The sequence below is a fragment of the Copadichromis virginalis genome, linkage group LG7 (genome assembly GCF_057382275.1).
Source record: "Copadichromis virginalis isolate Kocher_CV1m ecotype Utaka linkage group LG7, C_Virginalis_male_GT1.1, whole genome shotgun sequence".
Taxonomy (NCBI): domain Eukaryota; kingdom Metazoa; phylum Chordata; class Actinopteri; order Cichliformes; family Cichlidae; genus Copadichromis; species Copadichromis virginalis.
This window is the reverse complement of record NC_140624.1, coordinates 44,903,806-44,924,238: the sequence shown is the minus strand read 5'-3', so window position 1 is coordinate 44,924,238 and position 20,433 is coordinate 44,903,806. Positions and strand designations below refer to the sequence as shown.

Sequence of the window (20,433 nt, the reverse complement as noted above, 5' to 3'; positions counted from 1 at the left end):
ATGTATGTTATCACTGCAGAGTTTTACTTCTTAAAGAACATTTTACATAAGGTGAATGTAAAATACCACAGGCAGCAATTTGTACAATAGCTGCTTTGTTGGGTACAACTTTCTAGTACTGGGCTGGACCCTCTTTCATTTTGGTCCAAAATGTGCCAAGAAAATATTCCCCACACTGTTACACCATCACCATCAGCCTGAACTGCTGGTAAAACGCAATATGGATCCATGCTTTGATATTGTTTACACCAAATTATGACTGTGCCATCAGCAGAAACCGAGACTCAAACAGGCAATGTTTTCCAATCTTCTGTTTTACAATTTTGCTGTGCACTCAGGGACACTCTTCTCCATGCCACAATCAGAGTCACTTATATCGTCTTCCTTCCTCATTCTGATACTCATTTCAAACTTCAGCAGATCTTGTACATAGACCATGTACATATTACTAAATGCATAGGATTGTTGCCCTGTGACTAGATGATTAGATATTTGCTGTAACAATGAGTTACACTGTTATTTCTACCAGGCTGTAGACCAAAGAAAATGATTTTATGCATCTAACTATCTATATTGCTTTGTATCCAAGGTCAGTCTAAATGTATTTAAAGTTGTACTTTATTAACTTCTCTTTTTTAACTGTTTGCATTAAGGCCAAAAGCTGAACATCTCTGCAACCGTTTTGTGGGCATGTGAGCTTGTTGTTGTAGTATCTGATTAAAACATTTTCCTCTGACTGCAACAAGTGTTTACTACTAAAGCTGTTACATCACAGCCAGACACTTTGGCAGTGCTAGCTAATGTACTAATCGGCTCAAGTGTCTATATGTGACTTTGATCTTTGCTGAATTTTGTCCATGAAAAGGAAAGCGAGATCACACTTTTTCAGGGCTGCTCCACCGTTTAAGCCTTAATAATGAAGAGCTTCAGTTTACTTGTCCTTGACTCTTACAGCAGACTTTCCTCTACAAAGCAAATTAGCCACATTTTTCTTTAAAGTTTGTTCCCTTCCTCAAACAGCAGGAGTCAGTATTTGAGCAGCAATTTGTGACATGGCAATCCATTTACCTTCATCAACAAACTAAATTGCTCTATGGACTCGTTTAGATAGCAGTGACAAAAATAAATAAATAAATTTACCGTGCCTATGCAAGTGTATTCAAGGTCATATGTATAGAGGAAAAAGCCTGCAAGGAACCAGCTCTGAAACTGGGGGAAAACAGACCTGAGAAATATCATCTCACATTCGTGGTTTTTCGGAGACTTACAACCTTGATCTGCAGGTTTGATGTAATCCATGAAGACACTGGCACTTCAATTTAATTACAATTCAGCAGAGCTGAAGGTGACACTGAATCCAGCCAAATGTGGCTTGTCGGGTATCCCATCCCCTCTCCAAGTGACAGAATCATTAGAGCAGAGGTATCAGATTTTAGACATCAGTGGCATAGCTGCTATGGAAGGAGGATTTTTTAGTTTTAAATTATGACACAATTTGGAGCTAGTCTAAAAATACAAACATATAGAGCCAGATTATTATTTAAATGCATGCACCGTAAATACATCGAGGAATAATAAAATCTTTCATTCAGTCCTGGTGTTATTTGGGCTCATTCAGTATGCGATGACGCTGATGCAGTCTGACAGGTACAAACAAGCATCAGGTGTTCTCTGTCATCTAATTGATTGCTGTGTCGCGAGTTTCGTTGGAGAAAACGTGTAACCTGTTAATCTGAGGGCGTGCTTTATACAACCAAGGCCCCTTTCTCCGTGTAACCACGCCCAATCAGCTGGTTCCTGAAGTTCAGCGAGCCTGAGGAGGAAAAAAAAAACTTTCCCTCGCTTCTGTGCGGTCTCTTGGTGAGCCGATGGTAGCCACCACTGTGTTTTGTTTTGGAGGATTACATTTTTAACGACTCTGAGCCGTGTCAGCATGTCCTTGACGGATCAGCAGTGGTGTCCCACAAGCGTCCAGGTAACGGTACTCCAAGCCAGGAGCCTTAGGATAAAGGGGAAAAGTGGCACCAACGATGCGTACGCGGTCATACAAGTGGGCAAAGAGAAGTACCAGACTTCAGTGGTGGAGAAATGCGTGGCTCCGGTGTGGAAGGAGGAGGCCTCTTTCGACCTCCCGCAGCTGAACCAGGGAGGAGGAGGCAGCACGCTGCACGTCCACGTCCTTCACCGGGCTCTGGTGGGCCCGGACAAACTGCTGGGACAGGCGGTCATTAATCTGTCACAGCTCAGTGAGGACAAAACACGCAACAAAACCGAGTAAGTTTTCGAGTACAGCCCCGAAGTCGGTGTTATCTGACGTAAAAAGTATTCAAAATGTAGTCACAGTACTAAAAATAAAACAAAACTACACAGAGTGACTCATTTCACAGTAGCAAGGGGAAACAGAACTATAATTATCGATGATTTCATATAACTCTGTCATGCAGTTGCCGATGATAACAGCATTTATTAAAATGGGTGGGGGCTTTTCACAAGCTGCAAATTTTTTCCCCTCCTTTAAAATGATTTCACTTAATTATTCGGCTATAACTGTCTTTAAACGGTTATCGATGTTGTGTCAAAGAGTGACCGTCTGCCAAAACTGATTTCCACTGTTTCCATGTTTTGTTTTGTTTTGTTTTTTTTTTCTATGTAATGTCTTTACTTATATTGGTAAATAGACTTTAGTGAACAGTATTTACCAAGGGGTTATTTTAAAAGTATCTTTATGACTCTGTGTTATTGTACATCATAACCATTGCAGTTCTTTCTGGTCATCTAAAATATCTTTAGAGACCTATTGTTATATTTGTTGCAATTTCTGCTATCCTCTTGGCCTGATTACTCTTAAAAATACTTTTTAAATGGATAAATAAAAGCTATATAGAAGTCACTTTGCCAAAAACAGATTGGGGCTTCTACCTTGTGATAGGAATGTTGTTTGTGACTCAAGATGACTTGATATAATTCATGAGGGATTCATATGACATGTGACATATTATAGGCCAAAAAATTATTTATAGCATTTTAAATATGGGCAATCCCTTTTTGACAAATACCAGATCACATTAAAGTTACTTCAAAGGAAGCATCGCTTTGCCTGCAAAACCGTCCCCTTGGAGTTTCTCTGATCAATCACTCTTGCTATGCAGCCAGCCTCCTTGACCTCTCTAAAGACGGACACGTCAAAAGAAATCAAATGAGGATTTGTTGGTTTCTACTTGCATGTAAATGGGGACATTACGGGAGGCCAAGTGAATAATAAGCACCTCTGATTTTCATCTGTGACACAAGGGGAGGGAACCCTCGGTAGCTCCTTCTGTCAGTCATGCTGTAGTTTCTCGATCTTCATAACACCCCATTAAATAACCAGTATGGTCAGAATCAATAAACGTGGTATAATTTGTGAAAACTGGCTAATGGTTGCCCTATGAGTGTTTTTATGTGTTTGCAAGCCTCACTGGGCATGACTCCAATATTTATCTGTTATATTTGGACTTTTTTTTTTTTTCCCTTAAAGTTGTTGTGATGTGTGCTATTGGAGGATGCACGCTGTGCACTGTTTATGCATCAGTGCCCAGACCTGCTCTGGTGGGTTCGACTTAAGAGTGCCGCCTACTTGCTCCAGTAGAGCTTAAGGGATTTGTTCCCACTAAAGCAGCCTTTAAGAATGCCAAGCAGCATTATTTACCCAGGCAAATGAAGTGAGCTAGATGATTTACTTTCATTGACTGAAGGTGTCAACAAGAGGGAAATTGCATCAAGAAAACCCAAGCTTCTGTTCAATTTTTTCTTTGTTTCAGAAAATTAAAAACTTAAATGTTTAATTTAACAAAACTGCTAAATATAATTAACTATGTGAAAACATCCACACCCATCTATTAGTGTGCAGTAATAATGTAAGTGAACATGTTTTACTGGCCTTGCTGGTACTTTTATATCTGCTCCTTTAAGCAGAAAATGCTCTTTACTCTGTTAAGTGTATTAGTGCTGAAGTTTTATTTATTATCCAAGACAAACCTGTCCAGGTCCACAGTGAGACATCTGTATCTCTGTAAGAATGGAAAACATTTTCTTTGTAAGCTGTTCCTGAGTGATTTATTCCCCCCGATGTGTAGCTGGTATTATACAAAAGCACACAACAATCTAGCCTGTTAATCTTAACTCAAACACACACACTTGTTCTCCTACCTGTTGAAAGGTTTTCTTGTTGTTTTTGTTTTATTTGGGTTTTTTTTTTTTTTTTTGGTTCCGCTTTGTTAAAGGTCTTTGGATAACTGCATCAACAAGAAGGCTGGATTTGATGTTGTGATTCATTAATTTTCATATTTCCTCCGCCATGAGGAAGCAAAGAGGTCTAGCCATACTCTGGCATTGTGTTTTTTGACTGAAATGAGCTGTGACTGAAAGGCATTTGGTCACAATTAATTTTTTATACCGCTCTGCCTGTTTGGCTAGTGCCCAGCTCTATTATGCTCTGGAAAGAGGATGCTCGAGTATGCAAATGTGAACTCCACCTGCTTGCAGGTTGGACTATCTGATCATGGCTGATTTAATATTTAAGTTTTCCTCAAGCAAAACTGCAGAAATCTGCATTTCTGCAGTATTTTTATTATGTGTGAAGTCAGAAGCTGGTGCTGTGTAAACACTAAGTTCGATCTCTGTTGATTTTTATGTGAGCTCTGCGAATGCACGTTGCCTCCGAGGTTTCATTCTGGCTGCTGCCTTACATTCCTGAACACCTTATCAAGGAAAAACAAACAGTGATGGCAACAGCAATGGTCATGCAAGGTCAGTTTGTCTGAGTAAGACCACTGTGGTAGTACCAAGCTTTATCACACAAGCAGGGTTACATGTGTCATGCTGCTAGCACAACAGTGCTACTGTTAAATGTGCACGATGTGTTTGTGAACTCTGGAAATCAAGAATTCGACCATGTTTAGCACTTTTTGCTTGTTGCTTGCAATAGACATTGGTATTTTATTATGAGGAACTATAGTTTGTGCAGCTGTGTGTGTTTGTTTGTTAATAATTAACAAGGAAATCTTCCATTTTTAGCAAACAAAACTGATTATTTAAAAAAAAAAACAATCCCACTATGAGGTGCAGTGGTAGCTGCTCTGGTGCGCTTGTGGTCTTCCCGTAGTATGGTTTTCCCAGCTGTCATGGACATTTTCTTTTTAATTTCACTTATTAAAAAATGTCTGTCACACCAATAAAAATACACTTTTAATTACATGCACATTAAAATAAAAACCCACTCATTGTATAAACAGACTCGTGAGTTTTGTTATATAAAATTTATGGGCTGCAACCCTGTCTCCAGAAAAGTTGGGGAAAATCTGCAAAGTTAAATTATTTTAATTATTTTCAAATCACTGAAATCATTTAGTTTACTGAAAGCTGTACAAAGAGCACACAGCAAATGTTGAAACTTAGACATGTCTTCAATATTTTTAATTTGAAGCTAGCAGAAAGTTCCAAGTCAGGTAGGGGCATGTTTACTTCTGCGTTACATCATCTCTTCTTTTGGCAGTATTGGGTATTTGAAGACTGAGGACACTAATATATAGTTATTTATGCAGAAAAGCCTTTCAGGCTTGATGTAGGACTTCTGTTCAGCATTTTTCGAGCTCCTCTGTCACATTTTTGTTCCATAATGTCCCACATATTTTCAGTTGGCAACAAGTCTGGACCGCAGGTGGGCCAGTTTGCATCCAGGCTTGTTTGCTATGAACCGTAATGTTTAATACCTGGATGATTTGAATTGGCAGTTTCTTGCTGAAATGTAGTAATGTGCAAAAGTTTTGAACCACCCCTCATTTCTTTATGTTTTGCTTCCAAGGAGCCAAACTTTCTTCTAATATCTGAGTGTGGTCCTGTGCGATCGTTTTCCATTTCAAAGGTTTTCTGTGGACAGTGGCTGCTTTTTCAATCACTTTCACTTCAGTCCAGATCTGAGCAATTTCTCTTTCTTTGCTAAACGTTAGCCTAACTAGCATAACTATCTGCAGCAGATGAACAGTATCTGAAAGTCATGTTTTTAAGAAACTGGGAAGGGAGATAGGGGCGGGGGGAGGAGGGTGTGGGGATCATCTTGACAGAGAACAGAGCAAAAGGCAGCCAACATCCAAAGATGCTTTAAATGTCCTTCAAGAAGCCTGGAGAACTATTCCGGAAGACTACTTAAAGAAATTACAAGAAAGCTTGTCACAGAGTTTATAAAGGTGGTCATGCCAAATACTGACTTTCAAGCTCATTTCAATGGTTTTACCTCATATCCTGTTTTCCATGCATGTTTGCCCATGTTTCAGTAAATAACTTCACCCTTTCCAGTTTTCCAAGAAAAAATATAAAGAGATGAGGGTTTGCACAGTCCTGTATGCCAGGCTTTCCCTTTAAAAAGCATGACCTGGGTGGACCAGCATGTTGCTCCGAAACATACACAGTATGGTCCAATATCCTAAATATATACTGTGTGGACACACATATTACACCATCTATACATTATACCTACAGGAGCTACTTATCCATGGAAACCCACGCCATGAAGCTTTTGCACACCGTGTTTATGCTGATGTTAATACCAGAGGAGGTTCTAACTTATTCAATCATCAGTGTTTTGGACTTTGATGCACTATTTGCACTTGGCAACCTGCTCTGTAACATTTTATGTGGTGTGCCTTTTTGTGGCCAAGTGCTGTGGTTCCTAAACACTTCCATTTTGCAATATTACAGCCTACAGTTGATTGTGGAATATCTAAGAGGAAATGCATTTCCTCTTAGATGTATGTATTCTCACTTTTCAACTAATAACAAGTGTCAATAACCAGCCAGATATTCCCTCATAGTCTTTTTTTTTTTTCAGAGTGTAGGAAGAACCAATTTTTAAAAGAATTTTGAATGTTTTGCTTGCCAGTCCACAGGACTGTTTTACACTTTGCCTCAATCAGTCTTAAAAAGACTTTGAGCAACAGTGCTTTTCTTCCATCTTGTGGCTTTTTTTTTTTCTTCCCTCTCCTGTCCTTTTGTAGGGTTATGACTTGAATTTGAGGACCAACAGTGGTCTTCATTGGCTTTCATTGATTTCCACTACAGAGCATAGTCTGTTTTTAATGCTGTGCCACCTGAGGGCCGGGAGATCAGGACAGTTCAATATCGATTTAGCTTCCCACCCCCCTCTTTTTTTTTTTTTTTTTTTTTTTTCTTTGCTAGATTCCAAATGTCTTTTCCATTGTAAATTTCAAAATGTTATTCATACTTTTATTTATTTATTTTACTTCTGGAAGAGGCTCTCTGGGATGTGCTTTTTATGCACAATCATGCTAAGTCATCTAGGTGTGTGTGTTGTTTTTGTTTGTTTGTTTGTTTGTTTGTTTGTTTGTTTTTTTTTTTTCTTTTTTTTTTTTCGTTTTTTTTTTTGGTCTACCATTAACTATTTTTAAACATTGGGTTTGGGAGATTGTCTTTTGTTGCCAACATTTTTTTTTTTTTTTTTTTTTTTTTTTTTTTTTTTTAAACCTATTAAAAAGGAGTTTCAATTTGTGCAATGTCTCATTTGTGCTACAGTTACACAAATATATGGGGTATTTGCATGACATACACATGGAGTTGTACAAGGGCATTACAGCAGCCGTCTTAGCGAGAAGCGTTAAATTAAAGGTGCTATCAAGCAGCCAACTTAATTCAGTTTTATTAATATAGCACCAGGTCAGGGAGGGACAAACATCTGATGCGACTGGTTGGAGGGCGATGGGAAGTGGTGGAAATACAAACTGTGTGAACTGCTCAGTGTATAAAGGGGAAGTCCCTGAGCCATTTGAGCCTATAGCACTATAAATAAATGATGGTTCAGGGTCAGCTGATACACACCTGACTCTCAACTATATCAAAAAAAGGTCTTAAGCCTAATCTTAAAAGTGGAGACTGTGTGTCTCCAAAAGCCTAACTGGGATCTAGTTCCATAGTAGAGGCCTGATAGCTGAAGGCAATGATTCCCATTAAACTTGTAGAAACTCCAGGAACCACAAGTAAGCCAGCAGTCTGAGAGCAAAATATTATGAAGACTTTAAGATGTGAAACATGATTAAAGGAATAATTATACACTTGTCATGAAACGGTGTAACGAGCTAATCTAGTAAGGACGGATCTCAAGTATAACTTCTGTTCATCATTTCTGACTTCTTCAAGTCACTGTGTGATCTAGCATATGTTATACAGTTTTTCCAGTTTTAAAAGGCACCAATTTCATTCTCTGTTTTGGCAAAACAATGGGAAAGTGAGTTTCTTTTCTTTGCACTGACCTTCATTTTCTTTCTCTGACTCGTGGATACCAATAAGCCTTGAACATTATCACTGTTGAGCTGTTTAACTCACTCAGCTCTTCTCCCACTCACAGCTGGGTTCTGTGATAAGAAGACAGGGCATTGTCTTATCAGTAGTTCACAAGGAAGTGCGTGTGTGCACACGAAGTAAAATAGCTTTACAAAATGTTGAGTCATGCATTATCCTCCCCTGGCTCTGCCTGTCCAGCAGAGCTGCAATCTTTCTGCTACTTACAGAGATGTGAGATTAGTCAAATGGCCTCATCATCACCCAGGATGTCTTGTATGAAAGCCATCAAAGCAGCTGTAACTCCTGCACAGCACTTACTACATTCAGCCAGCTAACGCCCAAACATTTTTGCAACTTCCCTTCTCATTTAACTGAAGTGACTTACTACTTCTGCTCTTTTTATTTAATTTTTTTCTTGTTCATGTGGGATGCAACTGTGTTGCAATGCAGTACTATTTTGTACTGTCAAAGTACTCATCTGCATGTGTTTTTGTCTATTTGTTTTTATATAAGTATGTTATGCATATATACGGCTGTTATTGTGTACATTTAATATAATTATAAAGATTTTACATTTGGTATAAAGAGGTTTGACAAATTGTCAACTTACAGTGAGGGGTTCTGGTGAGTTTAATGCTGCATATTCTGAATATTTAAGCACTCAGTGGAGTGGTTTCTCAAAGGGCGAGACTGTAGCTATCCAGAAGGCCTAAGTGACTGCTGATCCACATGCTAGACAGCAGACTTTAACACCAGAAATGCCAAATGGATATCTTTTGGAAGAAATCTCTTCATCTGTTTAGTAGGCCCCGAGAGGTTTGAAGTACAAATGATGAGCTCCTTAGACTACAAATGGGCCATTGTCATTAGTCTGTGCTGTCACTGGACACCTCAGTGTCACCTTGCTAGTACTGGGTGAGAGCCCTCTTTTGCCATCAGAATGGACTTAATTCTTTGTAGCATAGATTCAACAAACATTTCTCAGAGATTTTGCTGGATGTGTACGAAGAATGATGGATCCATGCTCTCATATTGGTTGTGCACAACTCTGATCATCTAAATATGAGACTGTTGAAGGAGAATAATGACTATTGTTTAATTTTGGTCAGACATTAGAAAATGTACCTTCAGTTTTCTGTTCTTGGCTGACAGAAGTGGAGCCTGGTGTGGTTTTCTTCTGCTGTAGCCCATCTGCTTCAAGGTTTGACACAGTCAGATGCTCTTCTGCATGCCTCCATGGTTTTAACAGTCATTTGTGTTACTTTGTCTGCATTCTGCCCCCTCCTCTGACTTAAAAAGGTGTTTTTGCATTTAGAGAACTGCTAACCACTGGATATTTTCTTTTTCTTCTGTAAACTCTAGAGATGGTTGTTTAGGCAATTACTAGCAATTTCTGAAATATAATGGCAACAGAAACTACAGTATGCAACATTCAAATTCACTTATCATATTTCGTCTTTGTACTTCAGCAGTTCAGTCTGACCATGTTTACATTAAATTGCTGATTGACTGCTGTATGTGCATTTTAAATTCATAAAATTAAGAATAAATAGTTAATCAGTTTTAATCCAACAATTAACCTTCTTGTACTAGATTGCATGTAGATGATGAACTATCCTAATTTATCTCAGTACACACAAAGAACGGGACAGACAGTCAAGTTATTCTGGCAATGATATGACTGAAAAAGTGGAATTTTTTGTTTTGTTTTTTACTTGTATTGAATGAAATATTATTTTTCATAACTTTATATCACTTGTAGATGTGTCCCCATCCCATAGACGCGTTCTGTTGAATGGCATTTATCAGGCAAGCATGAAGAAGCCACACATGACACAGTTATGTCAAGGCCTGAAATCTGCAAATCACAACCAATTACTCATCAGCAAGTAGGAGGCTGTGGATCGTTGACAGCAGTAAGCCATTTCAAAACTTCCAGGAAAAGGCGTTTTCCCCAGCTTCTTAATTTGTTTGCATGACATCTGAAGCATTCCTAGGATGATTAAAATCTCACCATATCTAACTCTGGATCATCCAAAGGAAGCGCTGTATTCAGTTCTTTTAGTGTGTGTGTGTGTGTGTGTGTGTGTGTGTGTGTGTGTGTGTGTGTGTGTGTATATATATATATATATATATATATATATATATATATATATATATATATATATATATATATATATATATATATATATATATATATATATATATATATATATATATATATATATATATATATATATATATATATATATATATATATATATATGTGTGTGTGTGTGGAATTTCAGTGGGCTGTGTTTTGTCAGGGCTGAAGTTGGAGGGAAAAGTCTATTTATGGCACACAAACGCGTGCATGCACAAAGCATCTTTGGACAATAATGTGTAATGCAGAGAAAGAGACAGAAGCCTGCAGCACAACAACAAATGCATGGCCTCGTCCTCATTTCCTCATTTCCCTAGGAATCCAGACTTCAGTGGGACTTGTTTGCTCAGTGGTGAGCTGACCTCAGATTTTTGCCTGATGGGCACTTTTTATGCTGACTGACTTTTTTTTTTTTTTTTCCTTTTTCCTTTTTCCTATTGTGTTAGATTTCTTCTGCCTGTTCTGAGACCCTTCTGTCAGTACTGGATGGCGAAGGTGCAGAAACACTGGAAAGCTGGCCCTGTCTGGTCTTGCTTGGCATTTTTAGGATGTCTGTTTAGGATTTTTCAGCATTTTAAACATGAGACTTTAATTTTATGAATGAATTTATAGGGCGTAACCAGCATTTATAATTGGTTACTTTATTGTCATCTTGGTGTGTTGTTATTATCCAGCTGTATCAAAATTCTCTTTGGTGTGCATGTGTTGTATATTTAAAGGATGAAGGGGGGGGATAGAGGGGGGTAATAACAGAATAAATTCCCTTGAACCTGGCAGGCTAAGTTTCGCAAGGATCCGACTAAATCTCGGATGAAAGCTTTCTCTTTCAAAGGGGCAGTTGGCTTGTTAACTCCCTGCAGGGTTGGTTGCATTATTTAGGAAAACTGGCATAAAACATTTTGACAGTGAACATCAGCACCGTACACCTACCATGCTCTGAAGATTTGATCATGTGAGACAAGCAACAAGGGAACAGGATTTAATAAAGGTTGTCAACTGCTGAGGGTACACACAGTACAAGCTTTCATAAATTCTGCAGGGCTGCTGTAGACTTGACAGAATTTATATTTTTAAGACTTTCCTTTATGGTCAGTTCGCTGGTTGAGCTTAGATCATCACAGACTTTCCAAAAACATTCACGCTGCCACTTTCCATTTGCAGTGAGATGGGTCATGATTTCTGCAAAGAGGAAAAATGAGCAGGACTAGACATTCACATTACTATAAATGAGTCCAAGTCTTGGTGACTCTCATTTGTTTAAATCATTTAGATCGTGATCAGTATTAATTTCTTTTGTTACAAGGGGTTTGTGGTGCATTTGATCTTTATAATCATTACAGAGACATTCAGTTTGGACCTTCAGACAGGCCTCACTTGACTTATAGATTGAGTGATAGATTTTGGTCACAAGTAGCTTGATTTTGTGATTGCACCCCACCTCTAAAACGACCACATATTTCTAGATATTTGATTTGCACTTTTATACAGTGGATGTGTAAATAAGTACAAAACGCTAATAATTTGTGTCTCTTCAACAGATGGTTTAAACTTCTTGATAAGACTGGTAAGCCAGACAAAGACAGAGGAGAGGTGCTTCTGGATATCCAGTTCATGAGAAACAACATGACTGCCAGCATGTTCGACCTTTCTGCTGCTGGCAAATCTCGGTCTCGTCTGGGCAAGTTCAAGGACAAAGTTCGTGGCAAGAAAAAGGAGTCAGATTCTGTGACCAGCGTGGCGCCGTCTTTCAGTCAGGTCCTGACGGACAGCGAGGAGGAGGGCACCGGGGATGGTGAAGCGGCGACGGGCAAGGATGGAAAACAGAAGAAACACAAGATTAAGTCTTTGTTTTCTCCAAAGTCCAACTTGCAGAAGAGCATGTCTCAGTCTATGTCTGTTCTGCCTGGGAAGAACTCCACGCTCACCGGCAGCCAATCATCTGGTCTGAATGTCGATTCCTCAGAGGGTCAGGAATGTACTTTTTCACCATTAATGCTTTCCTCTTTCATTATGTTGTGTTAACGCTCTCATCTTCTTTTCAGGTAAAAAGAAGTTCAAGTTCATGATACATAAACGCTCGGGCAGCTCAGGCAGCAAGGATTCATCATCTGGTCGTGAAAAACAGGTTTCTGTAGAACAGAGTAATTTATGCATCAATGGCAGTCACGTATACTGTGAGGAGCCGCCATCTCGGACTTCTCGCATCAGCTCAAACTTCAGTCTGGCCAGTTCAGGTCATGGATCAATGGAGGATGTCCCTGAAAACTCTCCACCACCTGAGCAACAAAAGGCAGCGAGGCAGTGTTCACCTTGGGAAGAGGATGAGAAGGAGGAGGAAGACACTCCTGAAGTTGAAAACGTTAAAGCGAATGTGAGTGATTTAGAAAGGACTATAATAGAGGAGGAGACAAAAGAAGAGAAGGTTAAAAGGCAACAAGAGAGGCTTGAAAGTTTAGCTGAGGACAGAGAAAAACAAGAGGAAGAGGAGACAAGGAGTAAAGAAGAGGAAAATATTAGAAGTGAGGAAGAAAAGAGAAGACAAGAGCAAGAGGAAAGGGTTAGGATGGAAGAAGAGCGTGAAAGATTGGCAGAGGAAAAGAGACTACAAGTCCTAGAGAGAAGGAAAATAGAGGAGGAAGAAAAGAAGAAAAGAGACGAAGAGGAAAGGATTAGAATTGAGGCAGAGAAGAAGAGGTTAGAAGAAGAGGAGAGGGTTAAGATGGAAGAGAGAAGGCAAGAAGAGCAAAAACTGGCAGAGGAAAAGAGACTTGAGGAAGAGATGAGGGCACAGGAAGAGAGGAGACGGCAAGAAGAGGCAAAAATAGCTGAGGAAAAGAGACTGAAAGAAGTAGAGAGAAGGAAACTTGAGGAGGAAAGAAGAAAGCAAAGAGATGAAGAGCAAAGGATTAGAATTGAGGAAGAGAAGAAGAGACTAGAAGAGGAGGAGAGGGTTAAGATGGAGGAAAAGAGAAGGCAAGAAGAGCAAAAAGTGGCAGAGGAAAAGAGACTTGAGGAAGAGAAGAGGGCACAAGAAGAGAGGAGAAGGCTAGAAGAGGCAAAAATAGCTGAGGAAGAAGAGAGGATTAGAAAGGAAAATGAGGAGGAAGAGAGGAGACAAAAAGAGGAGGAGGAGCTGCTGAAAAAACTAGAAGAAGAGCAAAAGAAAAAAAGGATACAGTTGGAGCAGGAAAGGAAGCAAAGGGAGGAAGAAGAGAGGGTTAAGAAAGAGGAAGAGAAGAAAAGGCAAGAAGAGGAGGAACGGGCTAAGAAAGAAAGGGAAGAACATGAGAGATTAGAGGAGGAGAGGAAACAGATTGAGGCAGAGGAGAAAATTAGACGACAAGAAAGGATCAGGATGGAAAAAGAGGAAAAAAGGAGACTAGAAGAACAAGAAAATCAAAGAGCTGAAGAGGAAAGACTTAGGAAAGAGGAGGAGAAGAGACGGGAGGATGAGGAGAGGGCTAGGAAGCAAAGAGAAGAATATGAAAGACTGTTAGAGGAAAAAATGCAACAAGAAGAACAAAGAAGACTTGAGGAAGAGGAAAGAATTAGAAGGGAAGAAGAGGAAAGGGTTAGGATGGAGGAAGAGATGAAGAGGAGAAAAGAGGAAGAAGAGAGGACTAGAAAGGAAAAGGAAGAAATGGAGAGGCTGGAGGAAGAGAGAAGACTGCAGGAACAAGAAAAGTGGAGGATTGAGGAAGAGGAGAGGATTAGGAGTGAGAAGAAGGAAGAGGAGGCAAGGAAGCTGGAGAAGTTGAGGAATGCAGAAGAGCAAGAGAAGAGGGGAAACAAAACAACAGATGAAGTTAGGGCTGCAGGGAAGAAACCCAAAGTGAGCAGTCCTGCAATCACTTCCACTAATCCTTTTGATGAAACCTTCTCTTCCAACCCCTTTGAGGAGATTCCCAAGTCCCTCGACAGCAGCACAGCTGACGAGCCAACGGTTCAGCAACGGTTAGTTAAAGCTATACGCTACGTCAATCACAAGCACTGCAGTAAAAGTGTGATTTAATAGTCTTACCTTGAAATACTTGAATTCATTCATACATGTATACATACAACCTCCTTAGCTCTCGAGAACCTCTGACTTTACAGAGGGAGTTTATTTACAGTGCATTTAAACAATTTTGTTAATGTAATTTTAAAACGACCAGACAACAGCTCAAGGTGGATGGAATTTTAAGGTTCTCAGTCTTTGTTTAGCATTTTCTCCATAGTACTCAGTACCAAGTACAATTGTGGATAAAGACAATGGAATTTTTTTTTTTTTGTTTGTTTTTTTTCTGGTCACGAATGTAAAAAGTTGGCAAATCAAACCTGATTTTAGCGATTCAGGTCACTCTTTCCAATTCATTTATTTATTTATTTTTTTCCTTTTCAAAGTGGTGCATTAAAGTCCTTCCAAAGCTGTTGTAAAACAAATTAGAACCACAGGTTTCAGGCAAGGCTGGAGGAAATGTCAAAGGAAAATTGAAATCTTTGTAGTGTCCTCCGGGAATATTAACACTTCGACAAAAAAAGTTTGTGCAAATTAATTCAGACGTTAAAATGCTTTTCCTTTTAAGAGAAACTGCCCTGTGCTGGTAACGCTTAAAAGGCTTGGTGATCACCCCAAGGTAGTTACATTGAACCTCTGTAGACCTTTCCTCAACTAAAGTGTTAGACCGCCTGACATTGTTAAGCATTACATAATGTGCATGGTTGACCAGGCTTAAAAGCAGAACAGGACAGCATCAGGAGCAGAAGAGAAAAGGAGGTAGTGGAGCTGAATTATAATGGTTGATTTAAAAACAACACAACGATGATGTACATGCAGGGAATGTTTTATCTGAAGTTACCTTTTGTGCTTTTGCTCCGTCACAGGTCAGCAGCAGTTCTTCTCAGTACTTCTCTATTTAATAGAATAGAATAGAATTCAACTTTATTGTCATTGCACATGTCACAGGTACAGGGCAACGAAATGCAGTTTGCATCCATCCAGAAGTGCTTTAGCCATGATATAGCTATATTACAATATATATTAGCAATAATATAGATATGTAAGTATATTACAGAATGGGTCTATTACGGTATGTAATATGTTATGAATATGCTATAACTATAAGTATGTACAGGCTATGAACAGGATATAAATATGAAAAAAAAAAAACTACACAGAATATGAAATAAAGAACTATACAGAAATATGAGATATACAGCTATACAGAAATGGGAACTATGCAAGTTGTAAACAGTTGTAGAATTAAAAGTTATCGTATGATTATTTACACAGAACTATACAGTAGTGCAGTTAAGAGGCTATATAAAGTGCTAGTGGTTGTGAGTGGTGGTTCTGTGTGTGTGTGTGTGTGTGTGTGTGTGTGTGTGAACATGGGTCAGATGTCAGGAGGCAGAGTAATGGGAACATAAGTGACACATGTGACTGTTGCACAGCTATGTGTGCGTTACAGTTTATATAATTTTGCAGACTGGGCTGAAAGATTGAGCTCACTGCATAGTTTTACCTCATTATGTGAAGTGAAAAATACTAGAAACTTTGTGAAGAAGTCAGTTTGACAGAAGAAGTAGATGGAAAGAAACTTCAGATGTGCTCAGCACATTAAAATACATTTCCTTTTATAATAGTATCTCAATATCTTATGTTACCTTTTCACTTTCTTTTGGTTGTCCTATAACATTGCAAGAGAATTTGGGACAAGGTATCTTTAATATTGTGAAAAATAAAGTCCTATTATATCAATCTATATTACTTGCATCATTAGTGTGTTTAGCCCCCCACGCCTACCAACCCTCAGTTGAATTCCTGTAATTAAATGCTGACGTATGCCCAAATGTTATATAGTCTGTCTCATTTCCAGGTGTCACTCTGCCATGTCATCGGTGAGAAGTAAGACTGGTTCTGTGGATGAAAAGGACCTGATTAGTACTCAACGGGAGAAGCGAGCAGCTCCTCAGCCGCCAGTAAGGAGTCAAGCTGGCAAGCAGCCTCACAGGGAGCAGGATGTGCCGGCACGACATCTGGCACAAATTAACAAGCAAAGCAAAGACAAAGATGTCAAAACTGTCAGTGTTCCCCCACAGCGCTCGGTGCAAATGATCGCTCCGCTGTGTAGGTCTCCCACAGATTCAAAGAACTCCCAGAGCCTGATGCAAAGCAATAACGCTAATGGAACAACAAACGAAGCCAAACACAGCAAACGTCCTGCGCCGTCCGTACCTCCTCCTGTGGGAGAAAAGCAGTCATCAGAACCAAAAACGAGCTCTAATCTAGGCGGCGCAGAGACCAAACAAGTTAAAGTTGTTTGTGGCTTAAATCCTTTTGAGGATGATGAAGATGAAAGTGAGCTCACAGCTCAAGATGACACAGCAGTCTCTAGTAATACTGGTTCAATACACTGGCCTGCAGCTGTGTCACAAAGTGCAGATAAAGATGCTGCCTCTCAACCAAAAATCAAATCCTCAAAGACGGCCCACGCTCCCCCACCTCCTGCAAAGAATGACATCAGCTCGAACACTTTAACGAACCCGGGCACGGAAAGAAGCCATGCTACAGGTGATCGAAGTGCAACTGCGCCCGATAACGATGCACTCCAAGCATGCGACCCGTATTATGAGTCCACAAGTCCTGGGCATGTCCCAGTGAGTCCACTCCAAGAGTCCCAGTCCCTTAAAGTCCAGAATATAGTGGAGACAGATGTGAAGAAAGACTGGGCCCCTACACCTTCACGCAGGTGAGATGGTTTGGTTGCTAAAGAATAACTTTTATAGGTCAAATGTTACTATATTTATATTTTTATCTGTACGCACGTTTCATTTGTGTAATTTGCAACATTCAATCTTATTAGCTTTCACTTACACAAATGTTCAATGTATTCTGTACAGTATAGTAAGCTTGATATGGGTGAACTGAGTTTTATTATTGGGTATTATGTTCAGTTTAATTGTTGAATGGATTACTGCGCAGTGTACTTGGTTATACGGTTTCCTTTACTCCCATTCAACAGGTGCTTACGTCTGTCTTTTATGCTTTGTTTTCATCATTTCAGGCTTCAGCCGGTAAGACCTCTTAATCCTCTTGAGCAGCAGGGTGCCTCAGTTGTTCAAGAGGAAAATGAAAACAAATCCACAGGAATCCCCAGTGGACTTCAGGACAAAACAACGGTATTTGTTTCTAACTCCCTCTCTCTCTCTCTCTCTCCCTTTTTAAGATTTTCAACAAGAAATAGGCCGATGGAATTTAAGTTTCTTATATCCTGGCACTTTTAAAGCATGCTTTGTCGCTCCACAGGTGGATGACAGTGGGATGAAAGGGCCTTACTCCCAGCTGACCCGGGAGGAACTGATCTCTCTGATCTTGAAACAGGAGAACCAGCTCTCGGAGAGAGATTATAAGATATCGGAGCTGGAGCAGTACATTGATAATTTACTTGTGCGAGTCATAGAAGAGAAGCCAAGTATCCTCATGTCCTTGACCGCTATGAAGAAAGCTGCTTAGGTAGCTTTGCAGGCATCACTGTATTCTTGCTGCACTTAATCAGACCTGTTTATTCACAGCTCGTCCACATTAGAAATATCACTTTATAGATGTATTGGTTACGTTAATGCAACTGGAATACTTTTGCTGTAAAGTGTGGAGGAACACTTTAGATTTCAAATATTTCATCACCCAATAAAATTAATGATTTGAGGGAAAGAAAATCTTTGAAATCTTTGAAATATTTAGCTCTCTCAGCTAAAGGATTCAGTTTGGAAAGACTTTGTAGTTTTTAGATGATCGATAAATTTAGACATTTGTTTCATGTGAGTTTAAAGGATATCTTGTATATATCTGGTCATGCCTGTCATCTTTCTTCTGGAAATAACTTTGATAAATGTGTAATCCTGCCAGCATACCAGACTTGTTGCATTTCATGGTGAAACTCGAGTTGATTTCTCTCTGTAGAGCTTACTGTCAAAGTTTACTGCTAATTCCCATGTGCACTTTAAGTAGCTCACACTATTAACTGTTAAGACACTGAACACTGTACTGAGTATTTTTACTGCTTAAATAAATTTGAAAAATAAAATAAAACCATGAATTAATACAAACACTGTCTGCTACCTTATTTAGTTTCTGATCAGATTATAGCGCGTTTTAAAGATTAGTTTTCCTTTCCTGAAGAAACAGTTGTTCTTGTTTTTTAAATCTTAATTTATATCCTGGAATATTTTTCTGTAGGCTTAATTTCATCTAATGTCTGTACGCAGTACTGAAATTTAAGTGTACATGGTCTTCTTCATCATCTTAAAATTAATCTTGACATTAATTTACTAAAGCTTGTTTAAAACATTTGCTTTTGGTGATGTCAAAGGAGAATGGCCAGACTGCTTTAAGCTGATAGGAAGCCAACAGGAAGTCAGATAACCACTCATTATAACCAAGGTGTGCAGAAGAGCATCTCTGAATGAACAGCATATTAAAGCTTAAAGCAGATGGGCTACTGCAGCAGAAGACCACACCGGGGGCCATTCCTGTCAGATGTAAACAGGAATCTGACCTCAGTCCAACAGAGCACCTTTGTGATGTGGTGGAATGTGAGACCTGCATCGTTAATGTGTAGCCAACAAATCTGCATCAACTGTGTGATGCTGTCAGGTCAATATGGACCAGAATCTGTGAGGAACGTTTCCAGCATGTTGCTGAATGTGTGTCATTATGAATTAAAGCATTTCTCAAGACAAAAGGGGCCCAGCCCGGTACCAACACGGTGTACCTGTACGAGAATCACATGGTTAGGTCACCTAGCAGTATTTATAAAACTGAGGATTACTCTGATTTAACATTTGATCTCCTTTTGGAAAAATAAAAACAATAATCATATGAAAATTTCTAGTAATGCAGAGGCTAAGGTTGAAAATCGTGTTTAATCATATCGTCAACATGACCCTAAGATTGCTTAGTCTAAAGTTTGTCTGAAGACAGTCTGCTTGGATATCCTTTTATGCTGTACAAAACATGATGTTCTTGGATATTTCTTCAAGAACTGGTCATGAACAGATGGAGTAATTTGAGATAAACAATCCGGTAATATGAGTACTAATGGGAAACTTGCCTTGGCTGTGATGAGTTCTCAAGGTCTCAAACTGTGAAGTTCTGTGTACCACAGGGTGGAAATCAGCCTCTAATCAGCCTCTATTCAGCAAGTCTTCCAGCAACCACAACATATTCAGTTGATCTGCATGTGCAAAGGGCATTGCTCAACAAGATTAAGATTATGAACAATAAAACTGTAATCACTGAGGCATTTGAGAAAATCACTCTATTTTAAGCTGTTAAATACTCTGACTGCACCCCCACCCCCCTCAGTGTTTCTTAATTCTTCCTTTCAAATATTTTTGTTGCACTGGGAAGTGCTTAGTAGTTTCAGACTGTAAGAAGACTTCATTTTAATTAGCATTAATCATGAATGAATGTTCGGGTTTTGTAAGTGCAAAATTTGTTACTGACAGTGTTTGCCCAGCCTTCATGATGCAGAGAGACAAACGTTGTCCTAAAAAAGGTCCCTGATCTCCGTTGCGTCTACCTTCTCAGAATTTATAGTTTAATAATTCAACAGTAACTTCTCAAAGATGGGTTAAAATGTTAGAGCTACTAATCCACGTCAAAGGGGGGTGGTTCGAGCATCTTACAAAGGTGCCTCCTGGGTGTTCCAGGCATGCGTGACTGAGAAGAGACCCCAGGGTAGACTCGGGACGTGCTGGAGAGATTATATCTCTTGGCTGGCCTGGGAACGCCTCAGTGTTCCACCAGATAATTTGGAGAATATAGCTGGGGAGGGAGAGGTCTGGGTCTCTCTGTTTAGGCTGCTGCTCCTACGATGGATGGATAGATGGGTGAATGAATGGGTGGGTGGGTTAGTAAATGAGTGAGTGGGTCCACAGTTTCAATCTACACAGAAAATGGCGTCCCTCCCACGGCT

The 20,433-nt window shown here is 39.5% G+C and overlaps 1 protein-coding gene across 1 annotated transcript; it reads left to right on the top strand.

Moving 5' to 3' along the window:
- Positions 1 to 1,804: 1,804 nt before the first annotated feature.
- rab11fip1b (RAB11 family interacting protein 1 (class I) b) lies at positions 1,805 to 18,556 on the top strand. Its single transcript, XM_085463625.1, has 6 exons — positions 1,805 to 2,274; positions 12,013 to 12,440; positions 12,517 to 14,428; positions 16,333 to 17,205; positions 17,521 to 17,635; positions 17,763 to 18,556. Exons 1-6 carry the CDS (start codon positions 1,934 to 1,936, stop codon positions 17,967 to 17,969), a joined length of 3,876 nt encoding a protein of 1,291 aa, XP_085319751.1. The 5' UTR covers positions 1,805 to 1,933; the 3' UTR covers positions 17,970 to 18,556.
- The last annotated feature ends 1,877 nt before the right edge of the window (positions 18,557 to 20,433 follow it).